The sequence below is a fragment of the Rattus rattus genome, chromosome 15 (genome assembly GCF_011064425.1).
Source record: "Rattus rattus isolate New Zealand chromosome 15, Rrattus_CSIRO_v1, whole genome shotgun sequence".
In the NCBI taxonomy this organism is placed as follows: domain Eukaryota; kingdom Metazoa; phylum Chordata; class Mammalia; order Rodentia; family Muridae; genus Rattus; species Rattus rattus.
The window spans coordinates 12,094,819-12,110,834 of NC_046168.1; the positions used below are offsets into that span (position 1 = coordinate 12,094,819).

Genomic DNA, 16,016 nt, shown 5'->3' on the forward strand with positions numbered 1-16,016 from the left:
AGCAAGACCAGCCGCGAGGAGCGTGCATTTCACAAGTTCCCGGAAAGTTGGGTAGAGCCCTTGCATAGAAACAAAAAAAAGTTCTCCAGGGTGCACAAGCAGACGCTTGTGTGGCATTTGGCCTTTAATGCCTGAGTGACCAGGAACTCAGTGGCCCTTCTCTAGGCAGCCACCACAGCCCTCACAAACAGCGACTGCCTCTCCGCTTCCCACAAGTTTATTTCTAAGTACCTCACGCTCCATCTCTGCCTCCCATCCCACTACTTTCCTACTTCCTGTCTTGGGATCCTCCCACCTCACCTCCAGTGTGTGTGTGTTGGGGCCGGGGGGGGGGGGTGCTGTCTGGGTCACCTCTCCTCCCGCTTCAGTTTTCTGAATACAGCCGCACACCTGATCAGTTTACTAAGATCTTATTCCTCAGTGCCGAGATGGAAAATCTGATTGGCTCCCTGCGTCAAAGACTTCCCTTCTGTGCCCATGACAGACCACTTGGAGCCAAGCTCCCCACTCAGAGTAGAGCAGCAGGGTCACCAAGAGCGTTAGGGCAGGAAAATGACGGTAGTTTCCCTGATTCAGGTAGTCTCGAGGAGGGAAGGCACTTAGGGAAACCTGGCAGCTTGCAGAACAGGGCAAGGGCTAAGTCACTCCTTTCTCTCTCTAGCTCACAAAGTGGCTGGCTGTGCTAGGCCTCGTTCTAGTACAGGCCTGCCTCCCAGCAACTCCACCCATTTGGACAAGTAAGAAAGACTTCTGAAAGTCCCCTTCCTGTAAACTAGAGGGACAGTAAGAGCATCGAATCACTAATGGTCTCCTAGACTGGTAATACAGGTAATTATTTCAAGTGTGCTACCCATGAACAAGCTATAATATCTGTTTCTGGTTGCTGTTGTTTGGTTTTTGTTTTCTTTTAAGGTTCCTATCCCTTAGTCACTGCGGGCTAAAATGAGGCCACATTTGCTATTAAGTTTGAACATGCTCAACCTTCTCTTTCTCCCTCCCTTTTTGATAGACACCTTCCTCCAAGGCAGAGGTGAATTGGGCACATGGAGCCTTCCAGAGCTGGGATCAGAAAACCTCTTGTTTGTTTGTCTGGGGAAAGGGAGGCTCAGCACCAAGGGCTAAGCAAATATTTGTGGGTTATGGATTAACCTGACTCCCAGACTGACATGGCGGTACCTGGACGAAATTGCAGTTTCTCCTTGGCCCACCCCTGTAAGTCCCCCTCAAGGCAAGACTGTGAAGGGCTGTGGAGGAAGGGGGTGGGGAGGAGATTCCAGGTGGAAGGAAGGTGAAATCCTTGAGCTAAGGTTCTCCAGGCTGACTGAAGCTTGGGGCCAAGGAAAATAAGGGCCCGAACTCTATCTAGACCAAGGCATGGTTCCCCATAATCCAGGCAGCCCTCTCAACACATGAGATTATCTGGATCAAGTGGACATCAGCCAACCGGTTCCCCATGATCTAGACCCATGCTCAGAGCCATCTTGAAGGCTGGAACCCCACTACTCTCCTCTACCTGTTCTCTAAGGTGGAATATTAATTCTGGAAACCAGCAAAGCCAGAGAGTAAGGCCAGGAGGGGTTGTGTCGCTGGGCTAGGCAGGCCTGCCCACCTGGTCTGGGGGATACTAGAGGCCTTGCAGCTGGATCACTGGTTGGGGGCAGGAGTTAAGGTTCTAGAGTTAGGGACACAGAGGCTTGACCTTGAAGCCAGACTCTGCCCTCCTTTTAGGTGTAGGCTAGTGACAAGCAGATTTTGGGTCCCTTCCCATGGAATAGGGGTGAGAACATTAATGCATACCTCTTATAGCAGTGAACATCGACTGATGAGGATTGGGGGGGCGTGTGTGTGTGTGCATGTGTGTGTGCATGTGTGTGCATGTATGTGTGCATGTGTGTGTACGTGTGTATATGTATGTGCTTATGTGTGTGCATGTGTGTGTGCGTGTGTGTGTGTGTGTGTGTGTGTGTGTTTGTGTGTGTGTGTTTTCTGGTGTTTGGGATTGAACCCAGAGTCTTAAATGCTAAGTATGTTGTCTCCTACCAAACTGTAACCCTCTGTATTCTATACTTGTTTGACAGCTTGGGAGAGGGGTTGGGGAGGCTCTGGGAAGATGGTTCAGTTGAAGGTGCTTGCCTTCTAAGTAAGGACCTGACTTTGACTCCTAGAACACGTGGTTTGCTTGTTTGTTGTTTGTTTGGAAGCCACGTGTGGTGGTATACACTTACATCCTACGGCTGGAGAGCAGAAACAAGGAGAGTCCCTTGGGCTTGCTGGTAGCCAGTCTACCTCATGAGCTCCAGGCAGTGAGAGGCCTTGTCTCAAAACAGAAGGCAGAAGCCAGGCATGATGGCACACTCTTTAGACCTAGTACTCAAGGGGCAGAGGCAGGTGGGACCCTGTGAATTTAAGGCCAGCCTGGTCTACATTGAAGTTCCAGGATAGCCAAAATAGCCAAGGCCATCTTTAAAAAAAAAAAAAAAATCCAGCAATGCCTGGGGAAGGACAGACTAGGGCAGTCAGTCAAATTCCCCCTGGTCTCCGCATGTATACAGATCTGTGCACCCAGCAAAGAGCCACCATGGTGACTATTTATTTTCCAAGAACTCTTTATGAAAGAAACAGTCTATCCATTTTATAATGACAGAACTGAGGCATGGAGCAGGTAAACATCTTGTTCAATACTGCTTCTCTCTCTCTCTCTCTCTCTCTCTCTCTCTCTCTCTCTCTCTCTCTCTCTCTCCTCTCTCTCTCTCTTTCTCCTTCTCCTTCTCTCTCTCCCCCCTGCCCCATCCCCTGTGGAAACTGGAATTTGCCCCAGGCAGTGACTTTTCTGCTTTCGGGCACCTAGCATAAGCCTAGCTCTAAAATCCACAAGACTGTGTGTCTGTCTGTCTGTGCACAGTGTACCCCACTCCTGGACACAGCTTCCACACAGACGATGAGCTCACAAACAAGTCCTTTCCCCTTTCCCTTCTTGCTTGCTCTTTCTTTCGTGTGTGTGTGTGTGTGTGTGTGTGTGTGTGTGTGTGTGTGTGTGTGTGTAAGGAGATCAACCTCAGACATTTTCTTCAGGAGCTTGTGTTTTTGAAGCAGGGGCTCCTGGTGGCCTGGAGCTGGTCACCCGGAGCTGGTCAAGCAGGCTGGGGTGGCTTGCCAGCCGTCCACAAGGAACCGCTTATCTCTGCCTCTCCAGTACTGGGGTTACAAGAACATGCCTCCACGGACACCTAGATTTTTGTTTTAATTTTATACGGGTTCTGGGGATCAGACTTAAGTCTTCAAGCACGCATGGAAAGTGCTTTATTGACTAAGATGTCTCCCTGCTTAGGGATGGCCTTCATTCCACTTTCTGGGGAGCCGGGGGGTGGGGGGTGGGGGTGGGGGTGGGGAGCAGCTCAGCTGTGCGTATCCTTGGAGCTTAGAAGCTCTCCTCAGACAGGTGTCAGCGGCTCCAGGATGTGGCAGTTCAGAATCTTCCTGCTGTTCGCGTCCACCTGGGGGATTTCTAGCGTATCAGCCCATCCCGGTAAGACTGTCTCCGCCTCATTGCCAGACCCTCAGAGCTTCCACTGTGCCTTCCGAGGCACAGGCCCAAATGACCTCCCTAGAGCTGCCCCAGCTACCTCTTGAACTGTGTCCTGCTTCATTGCGCTATCTACCTAGCAAGCTCTTCGCTAGTCTGCCCGCCTTCCGCCTCTGCGCTCACTGCTAAAGCCCCTCACGTGTGCTTCTGATTCACACCCTCCCTCTTAGCTGTTCTCCTACCTGAGAAGACCGAGTGATAGCTTTCTGCTCTCCCCCTGCTCAAGGGGAAGCGATGGGGACTTTATGATGGAGGCCGTGGGAAAATGAAGAGGTGAGGCAGGAAAGGCTCGCTCAGCTATGCCGGGGGACTGTACGACAGACTCCATTTGCCAGTCTTATTCTCTTACTGCTACTTATTTATTATTAGACAACATTACACAAGGCTGTTTTCATGCACATACAACTTTGCAGTTTTAACGGCAGCGGCAGGATCTGGCATTGCACTTCGTCCTGCACAAGGCACCTTGTTGAGTATTCCAGGCATGCCCTGAGAGGAAGTCTGTCTGTCTGTTTCAGAGCTCATATTCTACACGATCCAAACTGCTGTTTTCCCAGGGGAACCTGGGAACAGAACATAAAAGCAGGGCACGGCATCCCTCCTGGGAACTAGAATAAGACCAGAGGGATGCGGGTGAGGTCTCCGCAGGCTCTCTCTAGCTGGGGTCCTTCTGATCCCTCTTGGCCCCTCTTGCGTCCTTCCACCATATTGACTCCCATCCCAAACTAGACCCAGTGTTCTCCAGCAGCGAGGGTGCCCACCAGGTGCTTCGGGTCAGACGCGCCAACAGCTTCCTGGAGGAGGTGCGGGCAGGCAGCCTGGAGCGGGAGTGCATGGAGGAGATCTGTGACTTCGAGGAGGCCCAGGAGATTTTCCAGAATGTGGAAGACACAGTAAGGTCACAGGGTTAGGTGCAGACGATGGGCTGTGGCTGGATGGGACCTAGAGGAGCAGAACGCCAGACTATGCCATTGAGGCCCCTTTTGGAGTCAGAAGAGTCGGTTCATCGCGTGGATACTGATCTTGTTTAAGGGCTCGGTCAGGGCACAGGGGACTATAGGAACTAAACCCGGGAGGAGTCTGGGCAGCCCTCCAGTGGCCACTACTGCCCATCTCTGTCTCTCCCTCCCTGTGCTTCCTCTTCCTGTCCTTCACACTGACCTACACCTTACGTTGAGGGACAGAGTGATCAAAATTTTTTTTAAAAAAAATACTTTTTTAAAAGATTATTTTATGTATGAGTCTTCTATCTGCGTGTACACCTGCATGCCAGAAGATGGCATCAGACCATATTTATAGATGGTTGTGAGCCACCGTGTGGGTGCAGGGACTGAACTCAGGACCTCTAGAACAGCAGCCAGTGCTCTTAACTGCCGAGCCGTCTCTCCAGCCCCGATCAACACTCTTTAATTTTTGCCCCTCGAGGCGCTCTAGCCTCAGTTTGGTGAGGTCTGGTTAGAAACACAGACTCTGAGCTAGCAAGCCATGTCTCAAGCCTAGATGATCCAAAGCCAGGAGAGGAATGGCAGGGCTGAAGAAGGCAGACCAGTCTATAAGGAATTTAGGTACTTTCCGCTGAGGATGCTACTGGGCAAGTAGACGACCCCGTGAGCAGAGATCTAGCTGCGTGGAAAGGGATGTTGCAGGGTGGGCAGCAAGGAGCACCATGGCAGATGCTTGGCTGGAAGCCCTTTCCACTCCTAGACAACTCATATTCAGGAGGAGGTGATGCCTTTCGGGCTTCCCCTACCTAGCGGGACTGGGCCCTGACACTATCCTCTCTCTCCCCTGACAGCTGGCCTTTTGGATCAAGTACTTCGGTGAGTGAGTTCTAAACACCGGGATGGATCGTTGATGCTCACTCCAGGGTCAGTGAAGGATGGAGAGGAAAACGGAGCCATCCACATCTTCTCCTGCCCCATCCCGCTGTCTTTCGCAGATGGTGACCAGTGCTCGACTCCGCCCTTGGACCACCAATGCGACAGCCCATGCTGTGGCCATGGCACATGCATCGACGGCCTGGGCGGCTTCAGCTGCAGCTGCGATAAGGGCTGGGAGGGCAGGTTCTGTCAGCAGGGTGAGGGGACTTCGGCGAGGCGGCAAGATGGGCTGAGGTGGGATTTGGAACAGTAGGGCCACCACGAGCTGTCTGTATTCTCCTGTCTCGCAGAGATGGGCTTCCAGGACTGTCGGGTGAAAAATGGCGGCTGCTACCACTACTGCCTGGAGGAGACCAGAGGGCGGCGCTGCGCTTGCGCCCCGGGCTATGAGCTGGCAGATGACCACATGCACTGCAGGCCCACCGGTGAGTCAAGGCGGGCCTTCAAAGAGCACCCCGGGAGAGCAAGGGAACCCACATCTTGGGAACCCAAGACAGGTGGACATACCACCTCTTTCCCGGACCCTGTAGGTACTGTCAGTCTTCAGGCACTCATGGACCTACCCCAGAGCACAACTGTTTATCTGTCTCTGTGTCTGTCTGTCTCTCTGCCTCTACCACACACACATACACTCTGAGCTGACGTAGGAACTAAGTCATCAGTGTCTCCCTCCATCTACCCTCCTGGATGAGTGCTTCCTCGCAAACCTCGATTCTGTCGTCCTTTTAGATTTTCCTTGAGTTTTTCTTTTGAGTGAGTTTACTAATGCACGTAGCTCTTTGGGTGGAGCTCAGGGTGTTTTCCTGGGCGTGGCTCTTCTCATTTTCTGTACCCATCTGGAGGAGATTCCTCTCCCGTTTCTAGGGGCATCTGCTTTGGTTGGTTGGTTGGTTGGTTGGTTGGTTGGTTGGTTGGTTGGTTGCAATGCTAGACGTTGAGCCTAGGGCCTGACCGCGTACTCAGCAGGGCTCTTTCCAGCTGTCGCCATCTTTCGATTCTCCCGTGTCCTCCTTCACTTTTGTTTTGAGACAAGATTTCAATAAGTCACCCAGACTGCTCTTAACCAACGTTGTCGTGCTGCTGGTTGAAATTGTCATCCTCCTGCCTCATCTGCATAAAAAGCTGAACATGGCCTGTATGTGCCTGTGTGTGCTGAATCCCTAGGATTTACTGGCTAAACAAGCTTTGCGTCCAGTGCCAGGCTGTCTCAAAAGTAAGGTGTAGAAGGAACAAGAAAGACACCCCACACTGACTTTTGGCTTCTATATGAATGTGCAGCTGCACAGGTGCACACGCACACAAGCACACACACACGCACGAGCACACACACATATGAGCACACACGCATGAGCACACACACATATGAGCACACACACACCAGCACACACACGCATATGAGCACACACACACACAAGCACACACATGCATATGAGCACATACAGGTGAACACACGCACACGAGCACACACACACATGAGCACATGCACATACACACATGAGCACACACACACATGAGCACACACACGCATATGAGTGTGCGCACACACACACACACACACACACACACACACACACACTTTTGGGACTGGTAAGTAATATGGCTCAGAGTTTAGAGTATTTGCTGTTCCCAGCACCTATGTGTCAGCTCACAAATGTCCTATATTCCAGTCCCAAAGGGTCTGATGAAATCTTCTTGCCACTGAGGGGACAAGAAGCACACAGTATGTTTGAATACACACAGGCAAAACACTCATGTTTAAAACAAACAAACAAACAAACAAACAAACCTCATCTCCTTCTCTGTAATGTGTCCCCTGCTTTGAGATGGGGTCTCATTGGGCCCAGGGTGACCTAAGGCTCAGTATGTGTCCTACGACGATCTTGAACTTCAGCTCCTTCTGCCCTGTTTTCCAGCGCTCTGATTCCAGCTGTGTGTTCCTATGCCTGGTTTATGCAGCACTGGGGTTCTAACTCAGGGCCTTACGTGTGCTACGCAAGCATTCTACAAATTGAGCTCCACCCTCCCGAACAGCTCATCTCTAGGAGCTTGGTGGCGTCCAAACAAGGAGCCTTTCCTTACATCTCTTGAGGATGATGGCCCTGGGGTTTAATAAATCCAGGATATCTTTAGTTAGGGACACTCAGGTAGTAACGTTGCTTGGCCAATTCTTGCCAGTAGGTGGCACTATTTGATTTTGAGTCCCAGGCTGCGCTTCTTGAAGCATCCGGGGTGGCAGCCTAGCCTACAGACCGGGTGCTGTGGAAGTCGTGCCTGGGGCGCCTTTACCACCTCTCTTTGACTTTCAGTGAATTTTCCGTGTGGGAAACTGTGGAAGCGGACTGACAAGAAACGCAAGAACTTCAAACGGGACACAGACCCAGAAGACGAAGAACTAGAACTAGGTCCAAGGATAGTCAATGGAACACTAACAAAGCAGGGTGACAGTCCCTGGCAGGTGAGAGGACCCCTGCTGGCGGGGTACAGGCGAAGGCTGGTCAGGCTAGGAATGGGCAAGTTCAGGGAAAGGCATGCCTCTTAGGATCGCTGCAAACGAAACACCATGACCAAAGAAACTTGGCGAGGAAAGGGTTCCTTGGCTTCCACTTCCCATCGCAGTTGATCATCAAATGAAGTCAGAACAGGGACTGAGGCAAGGCAGGACCATGGAGGCAGGAACTGATGGAGAGGTGCAGCTCACTGGCTGGCTCTTCGTGCTTGCCCAGCCTGCTTACTTATAGAACCCAGGACCATCATGGTCCACATGGGGCACCACCCACAATGGGCTGTGCCCGCCCCCCATTTTCTCAACTGAGGCTTCCTCCTCTCCAATGACTCTAGCTTGTGTCAAGTTGACCTAAAACTAGCCAGCACGCTAGGCAGTGTGGCACAGGCTTTTAATCTAGAGGAGGCAGAGGCAGGCAGATCTCTCAGTTCAAGGCTACCCTGGTCTATAAAGCAAGTTCCAGGACAGCCAGGGCTACACAGAGAAACCATCATGAAAACCAAAACTAAACCAACCAAACAAAAACCAGTCAGCATGGCAGATGGGAGCAGGAAGAAGAGTTCCAGAGACAAGGAGGAGATGGAGACAGACAGAGCTTGTGTGGGTGGGAACTAAGGTGGGGTCTGTGCTTATGGAGAAGGGTAGAGCCACAAGGGAGTGCTGACACCAAGCATCCTCAGCTCCAACACAGGAGCAAACATTCACCTGTTTCTCAGTAAAAGTAAATCCCTGGCTCTGGGACAAAGGGCAGTTCACAAATTTGAGGAGCCCAGAGACTCTGGAAATAGCTCAGGAGAACGAGAACCAGGATGGCTCTCAGGACAGGTCCTGAGAGAGATACCTGAGGTAGCCTGAACCACAAAGGCTTCCCAGAGGATGCGAGGCTTGGCCCAGTCCTTGCTTTGACATCGGTGTGCTGAGAGTGACTATAGGAACTGCATAGGCGGGCTGGAGAGATGGCTCAGTGGTTAAGAGCACCGACTGTTCTTCCAGAGGTCCTGAGTTCGAATCCCAGCAACCACATGGTGGCTCACAGTCATCTGTAATGGGATGTAATTCCCTCTTCTGGTGTGTCTGAAGTCAGCTACAGTGTGTTTATATCTAATAAATAAATCTTAAAAAAAAAAAAAGAAGGGAACTGCATAGGCTATGTCAGGGAAATTCCCTGGCACAGGCCAGTACCAGACAGTGTCACAAATAGAAGACACTGGGACACCTATGTCTGTATGTGCCAGTGGGATCAAGGATCCAGGGGAGCGTTTAAGAAACACTGGAAGCCCCTGACAACCCGGGGGTCCTACGTTATTTTCAGGCGATCCTTCTGGACTCCAAGAAGAAGCTAGCCTGTGGAGGGGTGCTCATCCACACCTCCTGGGTGCTGACGGCAGCCCACTGTCTGGAGAGCAGCAAGAAGCTTACCGTGAGGCTTGGTGAGGGCTGCAGCCAGGCAGGAGCAGCCAGAGGCCTGGGGTGGCTGGGGTGGCTGGCTGGGGTGGCTGGGGGTGGGGAAGGCTGGGGTGGCTGGGGTGGCTGGGGTGGCTGGGGTGGCTGGGGTGGCTGGGGTGGCTGGGGTGGCTGGGGTGGCTGGGGTGGCTGGGGTGGGGGGAAGGCTGGGGTGGCTAAGGTGGCTGGCAGGGGGCTGGAGGGAGGCAAGCTTGCCATCCAAGGGTGGGTGATCTTGGCAATTACATACTTAGGCTGCACAAAGGACTCCAGTCAGCTGGAATTTTCTGGTGTTCGTCTCAGATCTAGGCCCACACATTTGTGACTGAGCAGGGATCTCCTCACTCCTGTTCCTACGGAGTCAGCTCTGTGTGGGCCTCAGCACCTGGCCATGGTCAGACCCATGACACTGTGTGAACTTCACATAGACTGACTTGGTGGAACTGTGTAACATTGGCCAGCCTTGTTAGCTGATCCCCTAGGAGTCTGAGGATTCTCAAGTCCAGGCCCCACTCTGTGACAATGTCTGGATGGGCTTTTAGCAGACATTATACCAAAAAGAAGAAAGGTGGGTCAAGGAATAGCCTAGTTGTTAAAGTGAATTCTCAGTTTAATTCCAAGCACCCACATAGAATCCAGACGTGGTCTTTATAGAATCCCAGTGCTAGAGAGGCAGACACAAGTGTGTCCCTGGGGCCTGATTCAGCCAGTCTAGCTGAATCTGTGAGCTTTGGCTTCAGTGAGAAGGTCCGCCTCAAACACAAGATAGAAAGCCATCAAGGAAGAAAATAAATGATGACCCCTGGCCTCTGCATGCACTCTCACACATGTACATGCACCCTCATACACATGCACCCCCATGAACACAAGCACATACATACATACATACAAAAGAAAGGATGCTGGGAGGATGATGAAATTGATACATTGTACAACTACCTTCAGTGTGGACAAGGCCTGGGCCGTGCTTCCTGGAGCCATCAGCTGCTGAAGAAGACATGCCTCTTTTCTAGGGTCCAGATCATTCTTCCTAGCAGTGCCTAGGTCTTGCTGATGCTCCTCCCTGGGCTTTGCTGGTGCTCCTTCTTGAGCCTTGCTGGTGCTCCTCCCTGGACCTTGCTGGTGCTCCTCCCTGGACCTTGATGGTGCTCCTCCCTGGACCTTGCTGGTGCTCCTCCCTGGGCCTTTGGTGCTCCTCCCTGGGCCTTGCTGGTGCTCCTCCCTGGACCTTGACCTGGTGCTCCTCCCTGGGCTTTGCTGGTGCTCCTCCCTGGGTTTTGCTGGTGCTCCTCCTTGGGCCTTGCTGGTGCTCCTCCCTGAACCTTGCTGATGCTCCTCCCTCCTTGCTGGTGCTCCTCCCTGAGCCTTGCTGGTGCTCCTCCCTGGGTTTTGCTGGTGCTCCTCCCTGGACCTTGCTGGTGCTCCTCCTCCTTGGGCCTTGCTGGTGCTCCTCCCTGGGCCTTGCTGGTGCTCCTCCCTGGACCTTGCTGGTGCTCCTCCCTGGACCTTGCTGGTGCTCCTCCCTGGGCCTTGCTGGTGCTCCTCCCTGGGCCTTGCTGGTGCTCCTCCCTGGACCTTGCTGGTGCTCCTCCCTGGACCTTGCTGGTGCTCCTCCCTGGGCTTTGCTGGTGCTCCTCCCTGGACCTTGCTGGTGCTCCTCCCTGGGCCTTGCTGGTGCTCCTCCCTGGACCTTGCTGGTGCTCCTCCCTGGACCTTGCTGGTGCTCCTCCCCTGGACCTTGCTGGTGCTCCTCCCTGCTCCTCCCTGCCTTGCTGGTGCTCCTCCCTGGGCCTTGCTGGTGCTCCTCCCTGGACCTTGCTGGTGCTCCTCCCTGGACCTTGCTGGTGCTCCTCCCTTGCTGGTGCTCCTCCCTGGGCTTTGCTGGTGCTCCTCCCTGGGCCTTGCTGGTGCTCCTCCCTGGGCCTTGCTGGTGCTCCTCCCTGGACCTTGCTGGTGCTCCTCCCTGGGCTTTGCTGGTGCTCCTCCCTGGACCTTGCTGGTGCTCCTCCCTGGGCTTTGCTGGTGATCCTCCCTGGACCTTGATGGTGCTCCTCCCTGGACCTTGCTGGTGCTCCTCCCTGGGTTTTGCTGGTGCTCCTCCTTGGGCCTTGCTGGTGCTCCTCCCTGGGCCTTGCTGGTGCTCCTCCCTGGACCTTGCTGGTGCTCCTCCCTGGACCTTGCTGGTGCTCCTCCCTGGACCTTGCTGGTGCTCCTCCTTGGGCCTTGCTGGTGCTCCTCCCTGGACCTTGCTGGTGCTCCTCCCTGGGCTTTGCTGGTGCTCCTCCCTGGACCTTGCTGGTGCTCCTCCCTGGGCTTTGCTGGTGCTCCTCCTTGGGCCTTGCTGGTGCTCCTCCCTGGACCTTGCTGGTGCTCCACTTGGTCTCAGGTCTACAGGAGTCTCTGGGTTCTCTGCTGTTTCAAACTTCCTTTTGCTGTTCTATCTGTGAACTCTGGGTGTGCGGCAGTCCCCTGCCTCTTAGGAACTGATGCCCTAGGACCTACCTATTCATGCTTCTGGCAGGAAATCTCCCATTTGGTAGGGTTCTGAGGCGCAGGGACTCAGTTCGGGACAGCAGAAGCCCCACAGTCGTGTGGGCTTCCCCAGGTTTCTCTGATCGCATCCTTACCTTGCAGGTGAGTATGATCTGCGACGCAGGGACCCCTGGGAGTTGGACCTGGACATCAAGGAGGTCCTCATCCACCCTAACTACACCCGGAGCAACAGCGACAACGACATCGCCCTGCTCCGCCTGTCCCAGCCAGCCACACTCTCTAAAACCATAGTGCCCATCTGTCTGCCGAACAGCGGCCTGGCGCAGGAGCTCAGTCAGGCTGGCCAGGAGACGGTGGTGACAGGCTGGGGCTATCAAAGCGACAAAGTCAAGGATGGCAGAAGGAACCGCACCTTTATTCTCACCTTCATCCGCATCCCTTTGGCCGCTCGAAATGACTGCATGCAGGTCATGAGCAACGTGGTCTCGGAGAACATGCTCTGCGCCGGCATCATTGGAGACACGAGAGACGCCTGCGACGGCGACAGTGGGGGACCTATGGTGGTCTTCTTTCGGGGTACCTGGTTTCTGGTGGGCCTGGTGAGCTGGGGTGAGGGCTGTGGGCACCTCAACAACTATGGCGTCTACACCAAAGTGGGTAGCTACCTCAAATGGATCCACAGCTACATAGGGGAAAGGGATGTCTCCCTGAAGAGCCCGAAGCTGTAGCATCCCTCCCTGCTCATCTCTAGGGCCCAGAGGTCACTCTTAGAATAAGGCTGGGCTAGTGAGTACCAAGACAGAGGACATTAAAGGGGCAAGCAACAACCATACCTACCTGAGTACCTGTCTGTCTTTCCATCATTTTATGGGCTATTCCAGAGGAAAGTTACATTAATTGAGCATTTACTATACACCAAGTATATGAAAAGAACCTGCTTAACTCCCAAAGCAATTGTGTGGGGTGGGGGTGGTAGAAGATCTAGTGGGATCTGGGCTGTTATCACTTGGCGAGAGGGGCATTGATTTGTAGAAAGGAAGTTTGTTTGTTTTTAAAAGACTAATGGAGCCTTTCTCGTGGCCTCAGAAAGAGCCTGTGTTAGTTACATCAGAAAAGCTTGCAGTGACCAGTGACCAGTGAGGCTCAGAATGGCCGTGTGGTGAAGCCAGGATCACACTCCCAAACTCAGGCTTCTCTTTTCAGTTATCACTGGGTATGTGCTGGCGTGTGTGTGTGTATGCATGTGTATGTGTGGTACATAAGTATGTTTGGAGACCAGAGGACAACTTTCTGTGTTGTTTCTCAAGCACTGTCCACTTGTTTTTTTGTTTTTTGTTTTTTGGGTTTTTTTGACACAGAGTCTCTCACTGTCCTGAAATCTACCCAGTAGGCTAGGTTGGCCACCAAACCCCACCCAACCCCGGCTTTGACAAATGGAGACAGAAGATCAGTAGCCCACTGGGGAAGTAACCAGATGCCCAGAAGGCGCTCCTCACAATGGCCTCACAGTTGTGTTGAGGAATCTGCTGACTAATGACGTTAGAGTCTGACTGTAGTGGCAGCACCCGCAGTCTCCAATACTCGATACTCGTGGGCCTGAGGCAGGATTACAGCAGTCTGAGAGGTGTGGACAGCCTGGGCAACACAGCAAAATCCCTTCCCTTAAAAAGAACAAAAGAGAAGGAAGAAGGAAGAGGTAGAATGTGGAGGAGGAACAAGGGAGGGAGGGGGAGACAAGGGGAGAGAGTCTGTCTGTCTTAGGGTTTTACTGCTGTGAACAGACACCATGACCAAGGCAACTCTTACATGGACAACATTTAATGGGGGCTGGTTTACAGGTTCAGAGGTTCAATACTTTATTATCAAGGTGGGAGCATGGCAGCATCTGGCCAGGCATGGTGCAGGCAGAGCTGAGAGTTCTGCATCTTCATCTGAAGGCTGCTAGCAGAATACTGATCTCCAGGTAGCTAGGGTGAGGGTCTTAAAGCCCACACCCACAGTGACATACCTACTCCAACAGGGCCACACCTCCTAACAGTGCCACTCCCTGGGCCGAGCTTGTACAGACCCTGGCCTGAGCATATACAAAGCCATCACAGGTTCCAATTAGCCTATCTTGCATCCATAGAAGACCGCCACTGGGGCATGGCAACCTCCAGAGTCCACAACCCTGAGGGAACTGTCTCTCTCTTCCCCAGCAGTCATCAGTTTCAAATAGCTCCTCAAGGACAGAGGGGCCTTGTGGGCCTCTCTCTGCTCCAGGCTGGAACGCTGGTTAGCTTGATCTCTTGCAGATCTGACCCAGCTCTGTTTTTGTTTTTGTTTTTTTTTCCGGAGCTGAGGACCGAACCCAGGGCCTTGCGCTTGCTAGGCAAGCTCTCTATCACTGAGCTAAATCCCCAACCCCAGTTTGTTTGTTTGTTTAATCTATTGTTTTTGGATGCAGGACATGAATGTCATGTCACATGGGTGGAGGTCAGAGGATGGCTTTTGGGAGTCACTTCTCTCCTTACAGCATGAAGGTTTGGGGGATCGAATCAGGTTTTCAGCTTGGCAGCAAATGCTCCTACCTGCTGAGCCATCTCACTGGCCCCAAAAAGGCATAATTAGGCGAAACAGGATTTACATGGAAAAAAAGCTGAGATCATTGATCAGAAGTCTTAAAATTAGTGCAGCTCTCTGTGGTTCTGAATTGGGTAAATGTTTTTTCTTCTCTGGTTGTGACGGTTGATTTTAGTTGTCAATTTGACTGGATTAGGCAACAATCAATCAGTTTGCAGGTGTGTCAATCTGGTTTTGGCTACTATAATAATGAAACAGGTTAACTTTATAAAGAAAAAAAGACTTATTCAGCTCTCCATTTTGGAGGCAGTCCCATTGGTTTGGCCTCTCTGATCATGGTGCCCCTGCAGAAGTGTTTGTCCTAGACGCCGTCACTGTGTTGAGAAGGCGCAGAGCAGTTTGGGGCTTGACTCACTTATGACAACTTGCTTTGGTGAGAGCTCAGGATTGTCAGGTGGTTGAGGCAGGAAAGTCACTGCCTTCCAGGAGTGACAACTGCAGTGACCTAAGGATCTCCCCTAGCATCACCTCTTAAAGATGCCACATTATCTTCCTGCTCTGCGAGCTTCCAGCATATGGACCCTGGGTCCATGTGTATATCCAAGCCGTAGAGGCGGGTATGCCTGCCTGAGAACACTGGCAGGATATGAGCTGGGCTGAGTGGGAAGATCTGCAGGCTTCCATCCAATTAGCCCAGGTAAGACCAAGGAAAGGGGAGATAAATTCTGTCTGTCTGTCTGTATCTCTGTCTCTCTCTTCCCCCTCTCCTGTTGCTGGGACGTGCTACTGCGGGTTCTCTAGGGTAACGAGCTTAGGAAATGAATCTACGTTACAGAAGGGGATTTGTAAGATTGGTTTACATGATAGGGGACTGTGTGAGCCAACAGTGGCCGTCTGCGCACGGAGAGGCTGAGAACGTGGAAGTGGCTCGCTGCACCGTTAGAGGCCTCAGCAAGCCTTGCATATTGGAGCCTTCCTCTTCCCATGTGACTTCCCTTCTACTTCCGTGTGTCTGTGTATGTGACCCAGTGACTTTTATTAGAACTGCTACAGGGATATGGGCGCCTTACCAGTCGCTGTATCGGTGAAGAAATGTCTCTCCGTCGGCAACCATTAGTTAACTTCCCGTGGTTCCTCAGGGAGGTGTGGGGCTCATACGCTTGCCCTAGTGTCATTATTTTACCTGTGGAAGCCCAGTTTTCCCAGCTCCATATGGTGATCGTACTCTTTTGTCAGTATGTGTTTTGGACACCTTTGTTCGCAATTATGTGGCTATAGCTTTCTGGATCCCTGTGATCAGTCCGATGGTTGGCTTCGAGCATCAGCCTCTGTGTTTGTCAGGCTCTGGCTGAGCCTCTCAGGAGACAGCTATGTCAGCCTCCTATCAGCTTGCACTTCTTGGCATCAGCAATATTGTCTGGGTTTGGTGCCTGCATATGGGATGGATCCCCGGGTGGGGCAGTCTCTGGATGGCCTTTCCTTCAGTCTCTGCCCCACTCTTGTCCCTAAATTTCCTTTAGAGAGGAGCAATTCTGGGTTAAAATTTTGGAGA

The 16,016-nt window shown here is 52.5% G+C and overlaps 1 protein-coding gene across 1 annotated transcript; it reads left to right on the forward strand.

Annotated features, from left to right (window-relative positions):
• Positions 1–877: 877 nt before the first annotated feature.
• On the forward strand, positions 878–12,729 carry Proc (protein C, inactivator of coagulation factors Va and VIIIa). Its single transcript, XM_032885699.1, has 9 exons — positions 878–1,212; positions 3,436–3,526; positions 4,313–4,476; positions 5,379–5,403; positions 5,523–5,660; positions 5,754–5,888; positions 7,770–7,918; positions 9,279–9,396; positions 12,044–12,729. Exons 2-9 carry the CDS (start codon positions 3,457–3,459, stop codon positions 12,628–12,630), a joined length of 1,386 nt encoding a protein of 461 aa, XP_032741590.1. The 5' UTR covers positions 878–1,212; positions 3,436–3,456; the 3' UTR covers positions 12,631–12,729.
• Positions 12,730–16,016: the final 3,287 nt, after the last annotated feature.

Coding starts and splice junctions, on each gene's coding strand:
- Proc (XM_032885699.1), top strand. CDS start 3,457: ATGTGGCAGTTCAGAATCTTCCTGCTGTTCGCGTCCACCTGGGGGATT. Junction 3,527..4,312: donor TAGCGTATCAGCCCATCCCG/GTAAGACTGTCT, acceptor ATCCCAAACTAG/ACCCAGTGTTCTCCAGCAGC. Junction 5,404..5,522: donor CTTTTGGATCAAGTACTTCG/GTGAGTGAGTTC, acceptor TGTCTTTCGCAG/ATGGTGACCAGTGCTCGACT.